General features: G+C 49.8%; 1 protein-coding gene across 1 annotated transcript; it reads right to left on the reverse strand.

Annotated features, from left to right (window-relative positions):
* Positions 1 to 8319: 8319 nt before the first annotated feature.
* Positions 8320 to 19155, reverse strand: YWHAH (tyrosine 3-monooxygenase/tryptophan 5-monooxygenase activation protein eta). The gene is made up of 2 exons (XM_043435765.1): positions 18841 to 19155; positions 8320 to 9766 (listed from the first exon to the last, which is right to left on the reverse strand). The coding sequence occupies exons 1-2, from the start codon at positions 18925 to 18927 to the stop codon at positions 9113 to 9115; spliced, it is 741 nt and encodes a 246-aa protein (XP_043291700.1). The 5' UTR covers positions 18928 to 19155; the 3' UTR covers positions 8320 to 9112.
* Positions 19156 to 19617: the final 462 nt, after the last annotated feature.

Genomic DNA, 19617 nt, shown 5'->3' on the forward strand with positions numbered 1-19617 from the left:
GGCGCCCGCAGAAGCCCCGCCGCGTCCGCCGCCAGGTCAGGGTCCCGCCGCCCGGCTCCTCCCGTCCCCACGGACCCTCGGCCTCAACGGCGACAGAGCCCCGAGATGGCACAAGGGCCGACGGGAAACTGCGGCCGTGTGACCTGACCAACTGACCTACTGACCGGCTGACCGACTGACGGGACCGACAGATTGACTGACAAACTGGCTGACAGGATGGTTGACAGAAATGACAGGCTGACTGGACTGACAGGCTGGCTGACTGGCTGAAGGAACTGACAGGCTGACAGAGAGAACTGACAGGTGACTGACAGGCTTGATGGCAGGATTGACAGGCTGAGTGACTGGACTGTAAGACGGCTGACGACATTGAGTGGCAGGTCGGCGGCGGCGGCGGGTGTTGCCATGGCCTCTCAGCCTCGGCCTCCACCTCCCGCTCACTTCACGCCAACTCACCCACCGCGAAAGGTTTCCACAGAGACCTGTAGCCGCGACTTCTTTCAGGGGCCAAGCCGGAGACCTTACGCGGTCCGCGGGGTCAGCTGGTGGCCTCACTCTGAACGAAGGGGCAGGGTCGAGGGGTGGGGCAAGGGCTGTGGGCGGGGCCATTGGTGGCGGGGCGCGGGAGGGCGGGGTCGGTTGGGCACGGCGATGGGGGTGGGCAAGGGCTAGGGGCGGGGCGACGGGTAGATAAGGGACTGTGGTGGGAGGAGTCGGTGAGTGGGCGGGGATAGAGGTTGGACTATGGCTGGAGAAATTAGAAGATGCTTCCTCCTTGGAAAGAAAGCAATAACAACGTCGTAGACAGCATATTAAAAAGCTGAGACATCACTTTGCCGACAAAGATCTGTAGAGTCAAAGCTCTGGTCTTTACAATAGTTATGTACAGATGTGAGAACTGGACCATAAAGAAGGCTGAGCGCCAAAGAATTGATGTTTTCAAATTGTGGTGCTGGAGAAGACTCTTGAGAGTCCCTTGGACAGCAAGGAGATCAAACCAGTCAATCCTAAAGGAAATCAATCCTAAATATTCATTGGAAGGACTGATGCTGAAGCTGAAGCTCCAATACTTTCGCCACCTGATGCAAAGAGCAGACTCATTTTGGAAAAGATCCTGATACTGGGAAAGATTGAAGGCAGGAGGAGAAGGGGACGACAGAGGATGAGATGGTTGGATAGCATCACCAACTCAATGGACATGAATTTGAACAAAATCCAGGAGGTGGTGGAGGACAGAGGAGACTGGCGTGTTACAGTCCATGGGGTCCCAAAGAGTGGACACGACAGCAACTGACCAGCAACAACAGCAACAGCTAGAGAATGGCAGATTTCCCCTTCACCCCTGGGCCTCCTTCTCTGGAGCAAAACGGGCATGTCCCCTCAGGAGCCTGAGCTGTGCTGCAGCTCAGTCAGGTGACCTGTTGGAGAGAGAGGTTTCCGCCTTCCTTAGAACCTGGGCATCCTGGGCTTCCCAGCTTCAGCAGGGGATGGACAGGGCCTCTCAGCGGCAGGCCGGCACAGAGCTCCACAGTGATGGAAACCTCAATATGCCTGGGGCCCCAGAAATCCTGGAGGGCTCTTCAGGGACATGGGGGACCCAAGTGAGCAGGTGTGGACAGGAGCCAGTGGGATATTCATTGTGTCTGTACTGAGCCCACACTCGCCCCCATCTACTCCCTCCCCCCACCCTCTGGTCCTGGCAGCTCATCAGCCAACTCATCTGCCTTCCCAGGGCCTGTCTGGAGTGCAGCGAACTCCGGCAAGCCCCCTAGGTGGCGGCAAAGGACCGAGAAAGTGCTCCCAGAATGGCCTCTCACTTCAGCCCTGAGCCCAGAAAAGTCTGGAAGGATGGAACCACCTCGCAGAGAACCGAAAGCCAGAAATGCAGGATCGCCTCACGTCATGCGATTTGAATTCTGACTTCTGGTCCAGGAGCAGAGACAAAGCGAGAGAGGACAGGCCAACAGGAAGGGCCGGACACTTGCCATCCCAAGGGGTCCTCACCCATCTGAGGCTGTTTCCTTACCTGTAGAATTAGGTACAAGAAGGGCACCTGCTCTTACGGGAAACTTTGAGGATTCACTGATACACTGAATGGAAATCACTTGGTACATTGCCTAATACATGTTAAGTGCTCAGTAACTAGTCACATTAATAAACATAAAGCAGCTTCCCACACGCCTCCCAAACCACGTCCAGCTGCAAACTGAGTGTGATGGTCTTGTTTACTGTGTCAGCTTGGCCAGGTTATAGTCCTCAGTTATTGCAATCAAACACTAATCTTGGTGTCATGATGAAGGTAGATGCAATTAAGTCAATTGACTTTAAGGGAGATTATCCTGGCTAATCTGGATGGGCCTGATTCAGTCCTGCTTGGAAGGACAGAGCTTAAGAACCAAACAGAGGCTTCCCTGAGGAAGAAGTTACTCTGCCCTTGGACAGTAGCTCCCGCCCTTGGCAGGAGTCCCAGCCTGAACCTCACGATTTCACACTCACTTTGCCAGCCCCACGCTTACGTAAGTCAGCTCTTTGCAATAAATCTCTTAATGTGCATCTCCTATTGGTACCCTTTCTCTGGCTGAACCCTGATGAATATATGCAGAGGAAGCAGGGGTGAGTAAGTATGTCTGTATATGTGTGTGCTGGCATCATAGGGCTCAGTCCTCTTGTTAATTCACTTTTTTGCAGCTCGAGGTAGCCTGTGTCTTTAGGGTCCTATCAATTCAGTCGCTCGGTCGTGTCTGACTCTTTACGACCCCATGAACTGCAGCATGCCAGGCCTCCCTGTCCATCATCAACTCCCGGAGTTTACTCAAACTCATGTCCACTGAGTCGGTGATGCCATCCAACCATCTCGTCCTCTGTCGTCCCATTTTCCTCCTGCCTTCAATCTTTCCCAGCATCAGGGTCTTTTCCAATGAATCAGCTCTTCGCATCAGGTGGCCAAAGTATTGGAGTTTTAGCTTCAACATCAGTCCTTCCAATGAACACTCAGGACTTATCTCCTTTAGGATGGACTGGTTGGATCTCCTTGCAGTCCAAGGGACTCTCAAGAATCTTCTCCAACACCACAGTTCAAAAGCATCAGTTCTGCACTCAGCTTTATTTATAGTCCAACTCTCACATCCATACATGACTACTGGAAAAACCATAGCCTTGACTAGACGGACCTTTGTTGACAAATTAATGTCTCTGCATTTTAATATGCTGTCTAGGTTAGTCATAACTTTCCTTCCAAGGAGTAAGCGTCTTTTAATTTCATGGCTGCAATCACAATCTGCAGTGATTTTGGAGCCCAAAAAAATAAAGTCTGACACTGTTTCCACTGTTTCCCCATCTATTTGCCATGAAGTGATGGGACCAGTTGCCATGATCTTAGTTTTCTGAATGTTAAGCTTAAGCCAACTTTTTCACTCTCCTCTTTCACTTTCATCAAGAGCCATAAGGGTGGTGTTATCTGCATATCTGAGGTTATTGATATTTCTCCTGGCAATAGCTGGAGGCTAAAGCAAAACCATGACTGTTTAATAGCAGGGCGTGGGGGGGGGGGCGGGGGGCGTCGACTGGGAGGTGGGTGGGGCGGGTGCCTGGGTGCAGATCTGGGCTTTAACCTCATGGGTGTGAACTGCTTGTTTCCAGGCTTTTTCTAAGATGCCCTTTTCCCAAGGGAGGCCAGGCTCATCTTCCTCCTCCTGCAGCAAGCGTAGGATTGGAAGGAGGGGTGCAAACTGTGCTGTCTTCCCGGGAGCCAGCTGGTGAGGAGGAGGCTTCTCCCTCAGCCATCAGCCAGTCCTCGTGTCCTTGCCCCGCCTTTCCCACCTCCATCCCACAGGCCGTGTGTCACATGCACACCCCACACTCCCACCCTCCTGCCCTCATCCCGATAGCTGCCGACACCCATCGATCCAGTCTATACTGGAGGACCATTCTGATCACTTTACTCACTTCATTCAGCCTCAGCACAAATCAATGGGGTGGGAACTCCTACTATCATTATCCCCATTTTACAGAAGGGGAAGCTGAGGCACGAAGGTCACTCCTCCTGGGAGAGCAGCCTGGGGAAGGGCCCTAAAGCACAGATGACAGTGGTGAAGATGAAGAAGGTGGCCCTTGGAAATCCTGTCAGCTCTGTCTCCCAAATATATGCTCCTTATCCTCCACCTGCCTGCCATCACCCAGCTCCCCCGCGCCAATCTCCCTCCTAGGCAAACTGCTCCCTTACTCTGCCCCACATTGCAACCAGATTTTGAAGATACAAACAGGACTGTGTCTCCTGCTCCTCTAAACACATCCATGGGGCTGCCCAGCGCTCTGGTCACCTCTCCGCTCTCATTTCCTGCCTGCCCACTCCCTCCTGCCCTGCAGACTGACACAGCTTCCTTTCCATTCTTGGTGCTCTGCACACTCCCTTTGCAGATGCTGTTCCCTCTGCCAAACAGACTTCTCCCCACCTACACCATCCCGCCCCCCTTACTAAGTCCCCTCCTGCCGCAGCTGCTTCAGTCACCTGTGTTGAACACACCCCTGGTGCTCTGGGCCCTCCCTTCCGAGTGCTGCATTCAGTCTGCCCTGCAGCACTCACCTAGTGACTGCATGTTACCTCAGCCCCCACCACACACAGACACACACACACACACACACACAACTGTGAGTTCTGTTAGGTGGGTTTTGCTCACTGTGGTATACCCAGTGCCTACACACCGAAGAGCAGAATCCATGCTTGTGGGATGAGCCATAGGTGAGGAAGTAAGGCCAGGCACTAGCCTGACCTAGGCGGGAGCCACATGCCCTGGTTCACTGGGGGAGGCCCAGTTTTCACCTTTTTCATCCAGTGTAATAACCACCGTGCCCTTATTTACTCCCCAGTGTCCCAATTTGGTGACATATTAAATGGTCAGCCTAGTTATTAGAAAGTAGAAGGGCTTTATCCCAGAGCTTCTTTTCCAGCCCCCACATTGGCTTCCCATTTTTTTCCCTACAGGCCCAAAGCTTTTACTTCTGGTTCTTGAGATCTTTGTAATGGCTCCCTACATTGCCCCCCCCAAGCCCCCAGAAATACATAAGAATTCTATTTGCCCATTTTACTGCAGAACTAGCCTCCTGGAGGGTTGCCATGGTGATTGAATGATGTCACTGCCTTAGAAACTGTTGCCTAGGAGATGAGTGATGTCACTTCCAGGAGATGATTGCCATGGAAACCCTCTTGGTGGAACTAGGGGGTGGCCAGGAAAGCAAAGGGGGGGGTGTGGAGGGCGGATGCAATAGGGACAAATGTGAAGGGCGGAAGGAAAAGGGAGGGGGAGAGCAGGAAAAAGGCCAGGAAGAGGATGGGGACCATCCCAGAGCAGTTGAAAATAACAGAGCATCATAGAATCTCCAAAATGCAAAAGTACCCAGAGACCACCCCAAGCATCCGCCTCGGTTTTAGAGGCTGCTGAGAGGTCAGGACACGCTCAAACCAGTTTATAGGTGATGTTAGAACTAAGCTCAAGGACTCATGACCCCGGGTTTTTTTTTTTTTTTTTGGCTACACCACTAGGCATACAGGATATTAGTTTCCTGACCAGGGATCAAATCCATGCACCTTGCACTGGAAGCATGGAGTCTTAACCACTGGACTGCCAGGGAAATCCTGACCCTGTTTCTTAAGTGGCTCATTGGTAGATTTGAGTGTGGAAGTGAAGGATTCCTTCTGTTCACTTCTCTTTTCAAAATTTTGGTCTCAGGTCAGTCATTTACTAATGAAGTCAACAAATTCTTACCCTGAGCTGTGTGCTAGGCCCTGAGAACTTGAGTGGCATCTTTATAGTTATTATGTTTGTATTGTATCCCCCACTAGTTTTAGCCCCACAAGGACAGGTAATTCACCAAGGTATCCACCCCCAGCACCCTGACCAGTGCCTACCACATAGTAGGTAATGAGTTGTTGACAAGACAGGTGATAAATGCCATCATGCGGTGCAGACCTACAGTACAGGAGCCCAGGGGGGAGCTAAAGATGAAGGAATCCAGTGTCAAGTTTGTTTCCCCACAAGCCGTGAGGCGCTGAAATCATTCCTATCTTCCAGGGTCTCTGTAAAGATGCAGAGACCACGTACTTAGTGTCTGGAACACAGGTGTTCGAAATGGTTGTGCCCATCAGCCCAACATCTGCGTTTTGTAACAGAAGATGATCTATTCAGTCCCACCCAGCTGCGACTCAGTGCCTGTGCCTGCCCCATAGCTGGGGGCAGGGAGGCGGGGTGTCCTGAGAACGGAGGGCTCACTCGGCCTCTGGCAGGGCCCAACAGTGGAATGCAGCCTACTTTACAGAACCAAGCAGCGCCCTGAGCTCCCCAATCCCAAGTGATCTGAGATGGCCAAGTATTTACCCCCACAATAGGGCCATTATCAAGAATCCTCCCCTTTCCTCCAAATCAAACAAATGGACCTTTGAGCAGGGTTTGAGGAGTTACTGAAAATCTAAGCATTAGCACCAATACACTGAGATACTCCTTGCCAAGTGTAATTCATTAAACTGTAAGTGAAATATTAAAAGCACTGAAAAGTGTACCCAGAACAAGATGTGTGTGACATCCATTTTTTTCTTCTCAACCCCAAGACTGTAGCCCAGTGGAAAAAAATGAACAAGGATTCCTGGGATCTGAATGCTAATCTAGGTTCTGGCACTAACTTTGCAGTGCAACCCTATTCATTTCTCTGGTCTCATTTCCCCTGCGGTAACACTGAGATGACCCTATTTCATTTCATAAATTTATCTTGACAAGCTTTTCTTTTTTCTTTGATCTTAACAAGTTTTAAAACATCAGAGCATGCAGAACTGGAAGGAAACCTTTGAGACCACGCAACAGAGATGCTTTCAGCTTTACATCACGTGTAATTTCAGGTCCTCTCTAAGAACCCTCTTTATTACTTGTGGGGCTGACTGGAATTGTGTCCATACTTCCCCACACCCTGTTTCCAGACCCAAGAGGATGCCTTGCACATGGTACTCAAGAGTTGAATTAAAACTTATATTCCAAATTCGATGAGGGACCTGAACCTCGAAGGTTGTCAGGTGCCTGGGGCCCACCAGAGGGCAGTTAGGACTCTGAATTAGAGACTGTGGACTAAGACAGCCTTAGGTCATGGGCAGAGGCTGCCTGTGGCGCCAGCTGATTCCAGAGGTCCGCCAGCTCTGCACCTATTTCCTACCCCTGTAAGGGAACAAAACTTTTCATAAGACGGCTGTGAAGTGAAAATGTGATTGCTTTTTCTAAATCCCTTTTTGTGAGGTGCATTCCTAATGTAAGAAGTTATAATGTTTGAAGTATTTTCATCAAAGCCAAGTACCTTAGCCACATAAAGCTTGTAGCTTTAAAACACATGACCTACTAATTGAAGCAAAACTCATTGTAATGATTTTTGCTAGCAATTAGGTCAACCTGAAATAGCTTCCTAAGGACTACTCATTAGCATGTGGGTCATATCAGGATGAGAAAATAGGTTAAGTGTCCATGCTGTTCTGTGCTCCACCACAATGTAGGACCAAGGACAGAGACTGGGCATGGCCCCCTTCACCAGTCTAGTGTTCAGCTTCAGTCAAGAAGGCCCTAAGGGGCTTAGGGCCTTTGTGTAACTGAACCAACCCGCTCGACAAGCATATCCAGTCCCGAGTATCAGGCTGGCAGTGCCAGAAATCATAAGGGGCTGGAGTTCAAGGGTCCAGTTGGTGACACAGGGCTTCAGGAGTGGCCTGGGGTGGAGGCAGATGGCGGGGGGAGTATACTAGGGGCCAGGCCTTTCTTGTTCTTAAAACTCAGAGGGAGTTCTGTTACCCTATTTTAAAGAATACTCAGAGCTTTCTTAATAATGATTGCTCAAGATTGTACTGGGTATCCAAGCTGTGTCCCTAACTAACATTTTATTCCACGCAATGCAGAAAAACTATTAAGAAAAATGGTGAACATGTACCTACTTTGTGTGTTAAAAAACAACCAACGTTCTGTGGGGTGGCTGGAGCTACACCCTCAAAGTCAGACACAGACACAGACACCTTCCAGAGGGGCTGTGCCTCAGAAGACGCACTAGGGTCTTCCCTTTAAAGGAACCAGCAACAGGAAGAGGGGACCAGAGAGGCCACATTAGCTGGGTTCAGAGAAAACTACTTAGAATTCATGAGTCTTATGTGTATGCTGCAAAACCTGTGATGGAATCAGGAGGCACAGACTCCCTATTCCAGAAATGCTTTGGAGTTTGGAGAGATCAAATCACAATTCAGAGCAGGGAGCTGTGACAGCTCTTCAAGAGTGAGAGAAATGAAGACCATACACGCAGAGGTAATATCCCCAAAGCAGCATTTTTATTTACCCACTGAATTCCAAAACATTTAATTTAGGAGTCTGGCATTTCATAATCACCCATCTTGATTGACATGGGCTGACACACATGGCGCTGTCAGGATACACAAGGACGATAGCCAAAGAGTTACAAAAAATAAATCCATGATTCTTAAACAATTGCAACCAAAAAAAAAAAAAAGTTACAGGTATCAAAACTTTAGATGCATTGCATTGAAAAGAAGGTTTGTGCACGTCATAATTTAAAGAGGCGAACAAGGTGCTACTGAAACCTCACGTTAAAGTTTATTATTAAGCTGATGGAAAGGAGCAAGTGGTCTCTCGTCCCGGCTTCCCTTAATGGGTTTCCATTAGCTAAGAAAGAAGAGGGAGGGGTGAATTCACTTTTGCATGCACAGATGTACTGCTTTAACAAAACACTAGCAGCTGGTTTGAAGTGGACCATTTAAATACCAACTGTAGCCTGCGTGGCTAATTCTCCTCTCTAACTTTCTGTGGCTTTCGCCTGCACTTCACCTAGACAGGCAAGCAAACGAAAATGCCTCCTTCAGAACGCACCTGTCTGCACAATCCAAAAAGGGAGCTCCTGTGGGCTCAAAGCAACCGTCAGTCCAGCAATGCCCATGAATTAATTTATCTGGAACTGCTTCCCGGGGCGGAGAGCAGGTCTGAGTAGCTGTGCTGCCGTACAGAGAGGTTGAGCACTGGATACTGAGTGAGTGTGGCGAGGAGGGACTGGTGGTGAAGGGGCGGGGCGGGGCGGGCCAAGGCGCTCAGTTGCCTTCTCCGGCTTCCTCGTCCTGCTGGTCGCTCGTCCAGAGGGTGAGGTTGTCTCGCAGCAGCTGCATGATGAGCGTGGAGTCCTTATAGGAATCCTCGTTTAGTGTGTCCAGCTCGGCTATGGCGTCGTCGAAGGCTTGTTTGGCGAGGAGGCAGGCCTGCTCGGGCGCGTTCTGGATCTCGTAGTAGAACACGGAGAAGTTGAGGGCCAGGCCCAGCCGGATGGGGTGTGTGGGCTGCATGTGCTCCTTGCTGATCTCGAAGGCCTCCTTGTAGGCCGCCTCTGAGGCCTCCACCACACTGTTCTTCTTCTCGCCAGAAGCCACCTCGGCCAGGTAGCGGTAGTAGTCGCCCTTCATCTTCAGGTAGAAGACCTTGCTCTCGTACTGGAAGTCATTGCAGTTCTTGATGAGGAACTTGTCCAGCAGCGCCAGCACATCGTTGCACACCGTCTCCAGCTCCTTCTCAATCTTCTCCCGGTAGGCCTTCACCTTCTCCAGCTTCTTCTCATTCCCGTCAGCCATGGTCTTCTGCTCGATGCTGCTGATGACCCTCCAGGAAGACCTCCGGGCACCAACCACATTCTTGTAGGCCACGGAGAGGAGGTTTCTGTCTTCATTGGAGAGAGGTTCATTAAGCTCGGTCACCTGCAACATCCCCAAAAGATAAACACTGAGACCCAAGTTCGAAAACCCGGGAGAGATCTTCCCTTCAATCCCGTCAACAACCCTCCTGAAAAACAGGATTATGTGGTACTTCGCTGGTGATCCCATCGTTAAGACGCCATGCTCCCAATGCAGGGGGCACGGGTTTGATCCCTTGGTCAGGGAACTAAGAAGCCACATGCCTCACAATATGGATAAAAAATATCCAAAATGAAACAGGATTACAGAGAAGCCACTCAAGAAAAACCAATTGGACAAGGACCCTATCTCAAGGGAGACTGAAGTCTAACAGAAGAGACAGACACCAACTCAAAAACACTAGAAGAACTTCGAGAGATTCATAATTCAGGCAGGCCTTGTGCCAAGTTCTTAAAAAGTAAAACAAGCAATTGTCTATCACCACTTCCCTCCTCAATAAGTCCCACACAAAATATAAACACCCTCCCTCTTCTAGCTTCCCCCATTTCCCAATCCCCAGGACTCTTCCTCTTCTGCTACAAGCCCTTAGCCAGGGATGGTCTCCCCCTCTGCCCAGTCCATCAACCCAACCACACTTCATTCTCCACAGTGTCTTCAGCTGTAAGCCTCCCCGACATTCCCCAGGAGGGTTGCCCACAAGCTGGGCTCCTCAGTACCATCACAGATAGGAATGGTGGCCACACAGGTCTGAAGTAATCCCCTATTCTCTACTCATCCACGTTCCCAGGTCCTTCAACACCTGGAACCCCACTGGTGTTCTCCAAGGACTGCCTTTAGACACTCACATACTCATATCACCTTACTACAAGTATAAAAAGATTTTATATTTTCCTGATAATTTGGCCTTTTATGGAAGCAACCCATATAAATCAAAATTCTATCTCAAATACAATGACAAATCTCAGAATGCCTGAATCCTTTAGAATGACACTTTTCTAGGACAATATTGCATAAAACAAAATGTGAGGCAAGAACAGAATTGAGAAAGCTCCTCAGATCTTCCAGTAAGCAAATCCCAACTAAGGCCACTTGATATTAAAGTGCAAACGACATCCATAAGGAGTCACTATATAATATACCTCATCCTGTGACCAATAAAACTGCTTTTGTTGGACTATTGCAAAGACACCTCAAGATACGTCCCCAGAGTATATCATTAAAATTCAGTGCATACCTGAAATATTTATATATCACAGAGTGTTTGTACAAGAGGCAGTATCATTATTCAGAAAAATCCTAAGACATCTGGAACATAGCCTGAGCTAGTTGTGTGACCTTCAACAGAACACAACTTTTCTGGGCATCAAAAGTCAAATTAGTGAAGCCAGCCCAAACAACCTCCAAGGATTTCTTCAGCTCTAAAGCCCTAGGATTCTGTTTTTCCTGAGCAATAACAACAGGTGTGGTTAAGGCCTGAGGTCAGTACTATAATGTGTGGGTCTATCTGTGGGTCCCAGGAATCCACAGGTCTGATCCCTTCTCCATCCAGAATAAACCGCCAAAAAAGGCTACTGGGCAATATTTGTAATGACACCTTCACAAGAAACACTACTGCCTAGGAGTGTCAGTGTTTATGTAACAATCACCTGGTTGCCTGCCAGTCTGAATGAATCACTATCGGCATCAGCTGAGTGTGACTAACAGCTAAACAAGCATTGTTCTCAGAACCCCAGCCAGGGCCTAACTAGGAAACAACTGCATATGTTTAAATATAGTGTTTTTTAATACTCCTGGATTACAACTTGGCTAACAAAAGGAAACTTATGGGAGGAAGATAGCTTTATTACTTGATCAGATAACTAAAGAAAAGTGGGCATTTTCCCCAGATTGGAAAATTATAGACTGAAGTGAAATCCGATGGCCTGTTGTAAAACAAGATTTACAGCCAGTCTTGGCTATTGATACTTATTGCAAATAACCTTCGCTAATGTTTGTTAGTGCGAATTCTCAACACTTCAACTTCCAAAATACAGGAGCCAGGATACTTAAAGACAAGTCTGGTCACCCACAAGTCTGATCTACCTCAGGGGTAGATCCTGAGGGCAACGCAATGCAGGGCAGGAAAGTAGGAAATGCTGGTCCCAACCAACCCTCAGACGAGCCAGGCAGGACAGCCACCTGCGGATTCAGCAGAGAGGACTTCCTGCATCTCTAGGATCACAAGTTTCCAAACAGCTAACCAGGAGCAGACAGACTAGATACGGAATTCTCAAGACAGAAGAGACCTAGACAAGGATTCTCAACCTTCTTTCTCCTCCAATGTTGGTTCCAACACTCTCATGTCCATCATGAGATGTCCACTGGGCCAGCTGTGCCCAGTGCAGCGCCCCCCCGCCCCACCTCTGCTCACAGCCCCTCTGTCTGGTTCTCCTGCCCCACTCCTCACCCCAAGTAATCCTACTTAGATGCTTCCTGAAAACCTTGAGATTGTTGAGTCTTTCCCATTTGGGAAGGAGCTCCTCCCATCTCCTTTGAGGACTGGCCTCCCTGCCAGTCATTCTGCTCATGTGTGTCCTCACCAGGGAGCCTCTGGCTGCACCAGCTCCCTTCACCCTTCCCTGCTCTGGACCACATGGCATTTCTGAAAGCATCGAATGACCTGGTCAGTTATGAATTTATTTATCTTCTTGTGACACCATTGGCTTATTCAACAATCCCCAAGGGCCTCCTCCCACTAACTCAAAGGGCAATAAGCTATGTGTTTGTGAGTAAAAATAGACCCGCTGCCAAAAATAGCACATGAACTATTTGGGAAAACTTAAAGTTCTCAATCTGGGAAACATCCAACCTCAAAAGTAACACTGAACAAACAAATGAAAAAAAAAAAAATCACCCCTGAGCTGCCAGACCACATGGCTCAAGCTGAGGTTTAGATACTCCTCCTCCCGAGAAGCCTTCTCATCCTTCATGGCCACACACACACACACACACACACACCCGAGAAGCCTTCTCATCCATGGCCACACACACACACACACCCCCCCGAGAAGCCTTCTCATCCATGGCCACACACACACACACACACACACACACCCGAGAAGCCTTCTCATCCTTCATGGCCACACACACACACACACACACACCCGAGAGCCTTTCATCATGGGCCAACACACACACAAACACGCACACAACACACACCCCCGAGAAGCCTTCTCATCCATTGGCCACACACCACACACACACACACCCCAGAGCCTTCTCAATCCATGGCCACACACACACACACACCACACACACACACCCACCCACCCCCGAGAAGCTTCTCATCCCATGGCCCACCACACAACACACGCAGAAGCTTCTCATCCATTGGCCACACACACACACACACACACCACCCGAGAAGCCTTCTCATCCATGGCAACAACACACACACACACCCCCGAGAAGCCTTTCTCATCACATTGGCCACACCACAACACACACACACCACACACAACACCGAGAAGCCTTCTCATTGCCATGGCCCACACCACACACACACACCCCCGAGAAGCCTTTCTCCATTCGGCACACACACAACACCACACACACACACATCGAGAAGCCTTCCACTCCAATGAGCACACACCACACACCACACACACCCGAGAAGCCTTCTCCATCCCATGGCCACCACCACCACACACACACACCCCCGGAGAAGCCTTCTCTATCCATGGCCCACACACACACACACACACACACACACCGAGAAGCCCTTCTCATCCATGGCCACACACACACACACACACACCCCCGAGAAGCCTTCTCATCCATGGCCACACACACACACACACACACACACACACACCCTTCATGGCCACACACACACACACACTCCCACCACTCCACACATTACAGCCACCCACACCCGCATGCTACCAACAAGCTTGCTTTTGATATAGAAGTTTACAACAGAGGAAAAAAAAATCCTCAAGAACAATTACATAAACATAACCACATGATAGTCTTTAAGCTTCTTTGGCAGAACCCTATATAGATTTTTAAAAAAGAAAAGTGACCAAAAAAAAAAAAAAGAAAAGTGACCTTGAAGAATGAAAACTTTTTTTTTTTGGTTGATTCTTTCCCAAGTTAATGCCCCCCAAAGTGAGGATTCTGCCTGGTACCCCACTGGCAAGGCACCCATCATTGGTCTCCACTTGCCCTAACCTGGAAAGACCACCTTCTGTCCTCACCAGCGAGAAGCTGCAGGTTCTGCAAGGCCAGGAAGGGCCCTGGCTTTGAGCTCACAGCAGGTGAGTTCGGGTAGTGACTGTTCCCTCTAAGCTCACTACCGGTCAAAATAGCTACCCTTGTATCGTTAAGAAACCACCTTTGTCTTGCTCTGGGCTTAAGCAGACATTTTCACGGGCCATGACTGGCATTAAACACAACCCCATCTGAACAGGGTCACTGCACACTACTGCCCTGAGGCACTAGCTCCGAAGTCTTCAGAAGCTGAGCGGGTTCCAACCACAGGGAAGTGCCAAAACCCACCACTAAGGAGGGGACGCCACTGCAGGGTGAGGAGCAGGAGGGGCAGTTTCAACTGGCTTCGACCTGGACACTTGGAAGAATCTGACCAACCTAAACACTGAAACTTGGGGGGTCTCTAGGCTTGTAAAATATACTAAACACAATATAGAGAAACAATCTCTTAAAACTATAATTTAACAGTCTTGCACTTCTCAATTCGTAACAGGAACTCAAAATAATACTTTTGCTTCCTAAGCTAAAAAAAACCCAAAACAAAACTGGTCTTTAAGAGACCAAGCACAATCCAGATGTGAGTCTGCCTATGTGAGACCAAGCATAATCCAGTTATGTTCCCCTGCTGTAGCTAAGACCCATAAGTGGCAGATTCTGTCTTTAATTAAACTTGGCATAAATGACTTATTTCTAATAGAGGGAATTATTTGTTCAATAAGCCCACTTATGTGACTGGCTCAGAACTTAAGTCACCAATGATGACAATGGCTAACGGATGAGAAAGTATAGGAGAAGAAACTTGATCCCTCAGCCTCATGGGGCATCATCACTGGGTTAAAGGGACAGCTCTAAACTTGAGAGCCGCAATCTTCACTTTACAGCTCGACCTTGAGAAAATTCATCTCTTCAAATCTCATTTGTAAAATGTAGTAACAGGATCCATCCAGAGTTGTTCTCAAGAGTAAATGAGAACATACACATGGAATCAAAGCCACCATTTACTGAGTGCCTAATAGGTAAAATGGTAAATTTAATAAACCTGATGAACTATAACATAGAACACAACCTTGGGTTATCCGCCCCCACCCCCCGTCATTATTTCTGAAAAAGTGTGACACTGAAGTCTTATCACTAATATCAAGTTCCAGACAAAGATGAGAAAATACATTTTTGGTTTCTTTAAAGGAATGGTGGGGTTTTTGACAGCAGGAGCTTTTGGGGGGATAATTTAGGAACCCCAAATCCAGATGGGGACAGCTCATGTCAATGCAGCAAAGCTATGTAAACTGCTCACCAAGTGAATGTCTTTTAACTGAGAATATTGCAGGACTAATGCAGAGCCCTCTTCCTTCCTCAGCCATTAAGACAAAGTGATACTTACATTGGCAACATGGCTTGCTGGTTCACATACATTTCAAGTGGTAGTACCAGTGTGGCTGTATGATGCCACACTGGTCACAGTTCTGGTCCACCTCAGAATCATCCTTAGTTTCCATATCTGCAACATGGGTTAAGTCCCAGCCTAGGACGCTCAGCTGTGCTCTCCTTTCACAGAGCACTTGCTCACTCCCTACTTCCTGAGATCTTACACCTATTGGAATTAACAGCCTTTGGCCACCAGGCTGGACCTCAAAAGCTGCAGCTTTGTTGCCTGCACTTAAGATTTCTACAGATAGCCTTCAAGTACTTCAGGTGTATTTCTCTGTCCTTTGTCGATGACTGTGCAACGATATTAGAACACACCATGCCATCCCAAATAATTTTGACATTTTATAACTTCATGATTGCCACCTATGTTTCAGTATGGATGACTAAGGGTAATGACATGACTGAATGATGTCTATCCATGAGTATTCACTAGAAATCTATCTGATTAGTTACTCTTTCCTTAGATCACTTAGTTTTATGCACTAATATTTTTATCCCACACTATGGATCTATCTCATAGTTCTCAGGAGAAACTAGGCTCATTTTATGGAGGTGATGAATTGTATAAGGTCATTCCAAGACTGGTCTGAAATGGACTTGGGTTCCAGAATCTTTCACAACTTTTCTTTCCACTATTCCACTCTATGTAAGCAGCTAGATGTGAGATGAACTGGAAGACACACCTTTATTTAACTTCAAAAACATTTCTTGCCTCTTCAAATTGGGGCATGAGGCAGGGAACTTCAGCTCTCAACTGATGTGAACAAACACGTTTGTTTTCAACATGCGTGATTTTCAGGCCTTACCGACACCATCCTCCAGGTGATGCTGGGAGCATAAGGAACATCAGTCATTACAGGCAGGCAATATTATTAGGTACCATTTAAACGATAAAGGAAACAGAAAACAAGTTAGAAGAATGAAAGCTAAAAACCCACTTGACAGTAATACCAACATAACTAGTTTTGCACTTCAGAGGACCAAGAGACAAGAGATTGTGAGCTTCAAGGTCACAGACTGGCTGCATCAGAGCATTCCCTCACTCAGGTGCTTTACAGCAGTCTACTTACCTGCCCTGAAGAAAACCCCCATAAACCTAGAGAGTTAACAGAATCCCAAATCTTCCCAAAAGCTGTATTTTAGGCCTAGGATATCAGTGAAATAGGGACTAAGCCTTCAAAAAACATTAAAAATTTAACGTTCAAACGTCAACTTGGGTAAAATGTGAGAAAGTTTTCCACTGACCTTGCTGAGTCCTTTCCAATAAATATATCCGTTAATTTAGATGAGAAAAAAATTTTCTTTAATAGAAGAAACAGGCATATTGACCAAAAAAGTTCTCGTTTTAATAGCAGTTACCTTGAGGGAATGATTCTCACAATTCTGAGATGACATAATTAGAGCTTGGATTGAATTTTCAGGAGCCTACCCAACCCACCAATCATCTCTGATACCGATGTTATGTTTCCAATACACGTTTGCAAAATCCTACCTTAATGTCTCAGAGAAAATCTGTGGCCACAAGTAGGAAGCTACAGGAAAGCATTTTTCAAGCCTGCTTACAAAGAGCAGAAAACCAATTATTTTTTCTCTGCAAACTCTATTCCTTTCCTGTTACATCTCTGCACTCTCTCCTTACTTCTCATTTCAAATTTCCTGTTTCCCACAGTTCCACAACTGCTTTCTAGTCATTTTCCTTTAATCTCACTCACTTTGTTTCCAGCCCCCCCTTTAGTCCCCAGAAGGCTTCTAACACTGCAGTCTTCAGGTCCCACTGGCAGGACAGGTGAGGGCCTCACTAAAGTGTCCAGAGAGTGGTCTCAACCTGCACAACCCCGGGCCTCAGTGACGAGGGAGAAGAGGCGCACTTAGTGTGACGTGCTGAGTGGACAGGAGTGGCTTTATCCCAAAGATTAAGCCCAGGACCCCTTGAGAGGAAATGCACTCATAGTCAGTCTTATTTCTGTAAAATCTGCTAAATTATTAAATCTTTTTTTTTTTTCCTTATGAAACCCTCAGAATTACATAGACTTCAGGTTCCAAACCTACATCGTGCCTGGCCTGGATGAAAAGCTCCTTCTTATCTAGCCCATAACACCCTGCTTGGGCTCAACTGGAGATAACCAATGAGTCAACAAATAGGCGGTGGTGATGGTGGTTTCCAGACACCTGGTTCAAGGTATGATGTGGAGAACATGGGAAAGATAGTGCTTCAAGTACCCTTCTCACCTGGATGATCCTAAATTTGGACCCCAACAACAGATTTCACAACAGCAGATTTTGTATTAATAACAAAAATCTTAAAAGGAGCTTTTCACATGACTCTGAAATTTTAGGGAGCCACTGTATTTGAAGATTTTTCAGTATCAAATCTCCTCCCAAGGCACGAAAAAAGGGCAAAGGAGCTAAATAACCCGGGACAGTCATTCTTGAACTTACACCCACTGGCACTTGCCTTGAGGGATGGGTCAAGGGCAGCTCTGAGGCCCACCCCACCCCCCACCCCGAGTATCTGAGTCTGCAGGTCTAGGGTGGGGCCCCAGCGGATCCGCCCCCGTCTCAGGAGGTTGTGCGCTGGGTGAACAGAGCAGGTTGCCGACTGTGGCTCTAGCCCTGTGACCTTGACGCAGAGAGAAGTAATGATCATTTAGAGAAGACGTGAAACACTACGAGGAGACAAAGCAGTGAGAGGGTCGCTGGAACTCTAGGTCTCAGACACGCAGGTGGTGTCTAATCCAAGGCACTGGCCAGGGTGTGGCCGGCCACGATTCCTTCCCCGGAAATGGAGCTGCAGGCGGGTCTCCGAGGATCTCGAGAGGGCAAAGGCACATGGGTTCGGCTCGCCCAGGAGTCGGAACCCGTTTGGGGTTCCAGGCAGACGGGCGCAGCATCCGACATGGGAGGGGGCCCCACGCCCTCGCCTGACTGCAGGGTAGGGGTCTCGGCACACAAAGCGGACCCCGGGCGTGGGAGGATGGAACTAGAGCGGTTCCGGCGAGCAGAAAGAAAGCGCATCGGGATTACACCGACTTCGGGTCGTGGCAGCGGAAACCAGTGGAGACAGGGCGCCACTCACTAGGTGATTCTTTATTACAAGTTGGGGTGCGTGGAGGAAAGCGAGAGGGGGTGCCCCAGCCTGGCGGAACGGGCCGGAGGAGGAATGCGGCTCCCCCACGCTCCCCCGGGCACCCTCCCCCATCCGGGCTCCAAGCTGGGATGCCGCGCCCCCCATCCGCCCGCGGGGTCCCCGCTGCGCCCCCTCCCCGGAGACCCCACCCCGCCCGGCCGCAAGAAATGGCGGGACGCGCGGCGGGCGCGGGAAGCGAGGGCTGTGGGCCGGCGGCCGCGCCCAGTCGGGCGGCGGGCTCGCCCCGGGCCCGAAGGGGCTGCAGCCAGGCCGCCCACCCCTCCCCTACACCGGGCCCCCGACCGACCACCCGGGCTCCCGGCGCGCTCACCGCCTTCATGGCGGAGGCCATGTCGTCGTAGCGCTCCGCCTGCTCGGCCAGCCGCGCCCGCTGCAGCAGCTGCTCGCGGTCCCCCATGTCGCTGAGCCCGGCCTCGCCTCGCTTCCCGCTCCGCTCGCTCGCCCGCGCGTCCTCTCCGGTCGCCGCGGAGGCCGCCGCCGCGCACGCGCACTGGCTTGCCGGCCGGCCGAGGCTGCAGGCAGTAAGCAGCGCCTCTCGCCCTCTCGCTGGCTCGCCCCGCGCTCTGTGGCTCGCGCCGCGGACGCCGCCGAGGGAGGACAGGCGGCCGCGCGGGGGGCGGGGGATGGGAGGACGGGAGGACGCCTGCGCAGTGGGAGCGGCCGGGCCGGGCGGCGCGGAGCGGCGCGAGTGGGAGGGGGGAAGGGCGGCCCGGCCCTAACGGTCTATTTCAAGGTGACGTCACCTTCTATAAATAGCTGCGGCCACCGCCCCGCCCCAGAGTCGCGCAGGCGCCGTGTGAGTGCTGCATTTTACCGCCGCAGAGGTGGAGGTGCGAGAGGGGAGACCTGGGGTGGGGCCTGCGGAGCCGGGCAGCGGAGCGCGGTGACGGAGACCCCGCAGGCCGCGCACTGTCACGGCCCCATCCAGAAAGGAGGCTCTGAGTTCAGGATAGACGTCTGGCTTGAGGAGGGACCCAAAAGCAAATACACTTAGTGCTTGGGAGAGCCAGGAGGCCGCGTGCCCGAGGGGCGGGCGGACCAGACTCGCGCCCGCCCAGCCTGGCCGTTGGGCTTCTGTGGGCCACAC

Source organism: Cervus canadensis, chromosome 1 (genome assembly GCF_019320065.1).
Source record: "Cervus canadensis isolate Bull #8, Minnesota chromosome 1, ASM1932006v1, whole genome shotgun sequence".
Lineage (NCBI taxonomy): Eukaryota > Metazoa > Chordata > Mammalia > Artiodactyla > Cervidae > Cervus > Cervus canadensis.

Excerpts from the sequence above, each read along its gene's own strand:
- YWHAH (XM_043435765.1), bottom strand. The coding sequence starts at position 18,927 with ATGGGGGACCGCGAGCAGCTGCTGCAGCGGGCGCGGCTGGCCGAGCAG. Across the intron at positions 9,767-18,840 it reads TGGCCTCCGCCATGAAGGCG|GTGACCGAGCTTAATGAACC; the intron begins GTGAGCGCGCCG and ends GGGATGTTGCAG.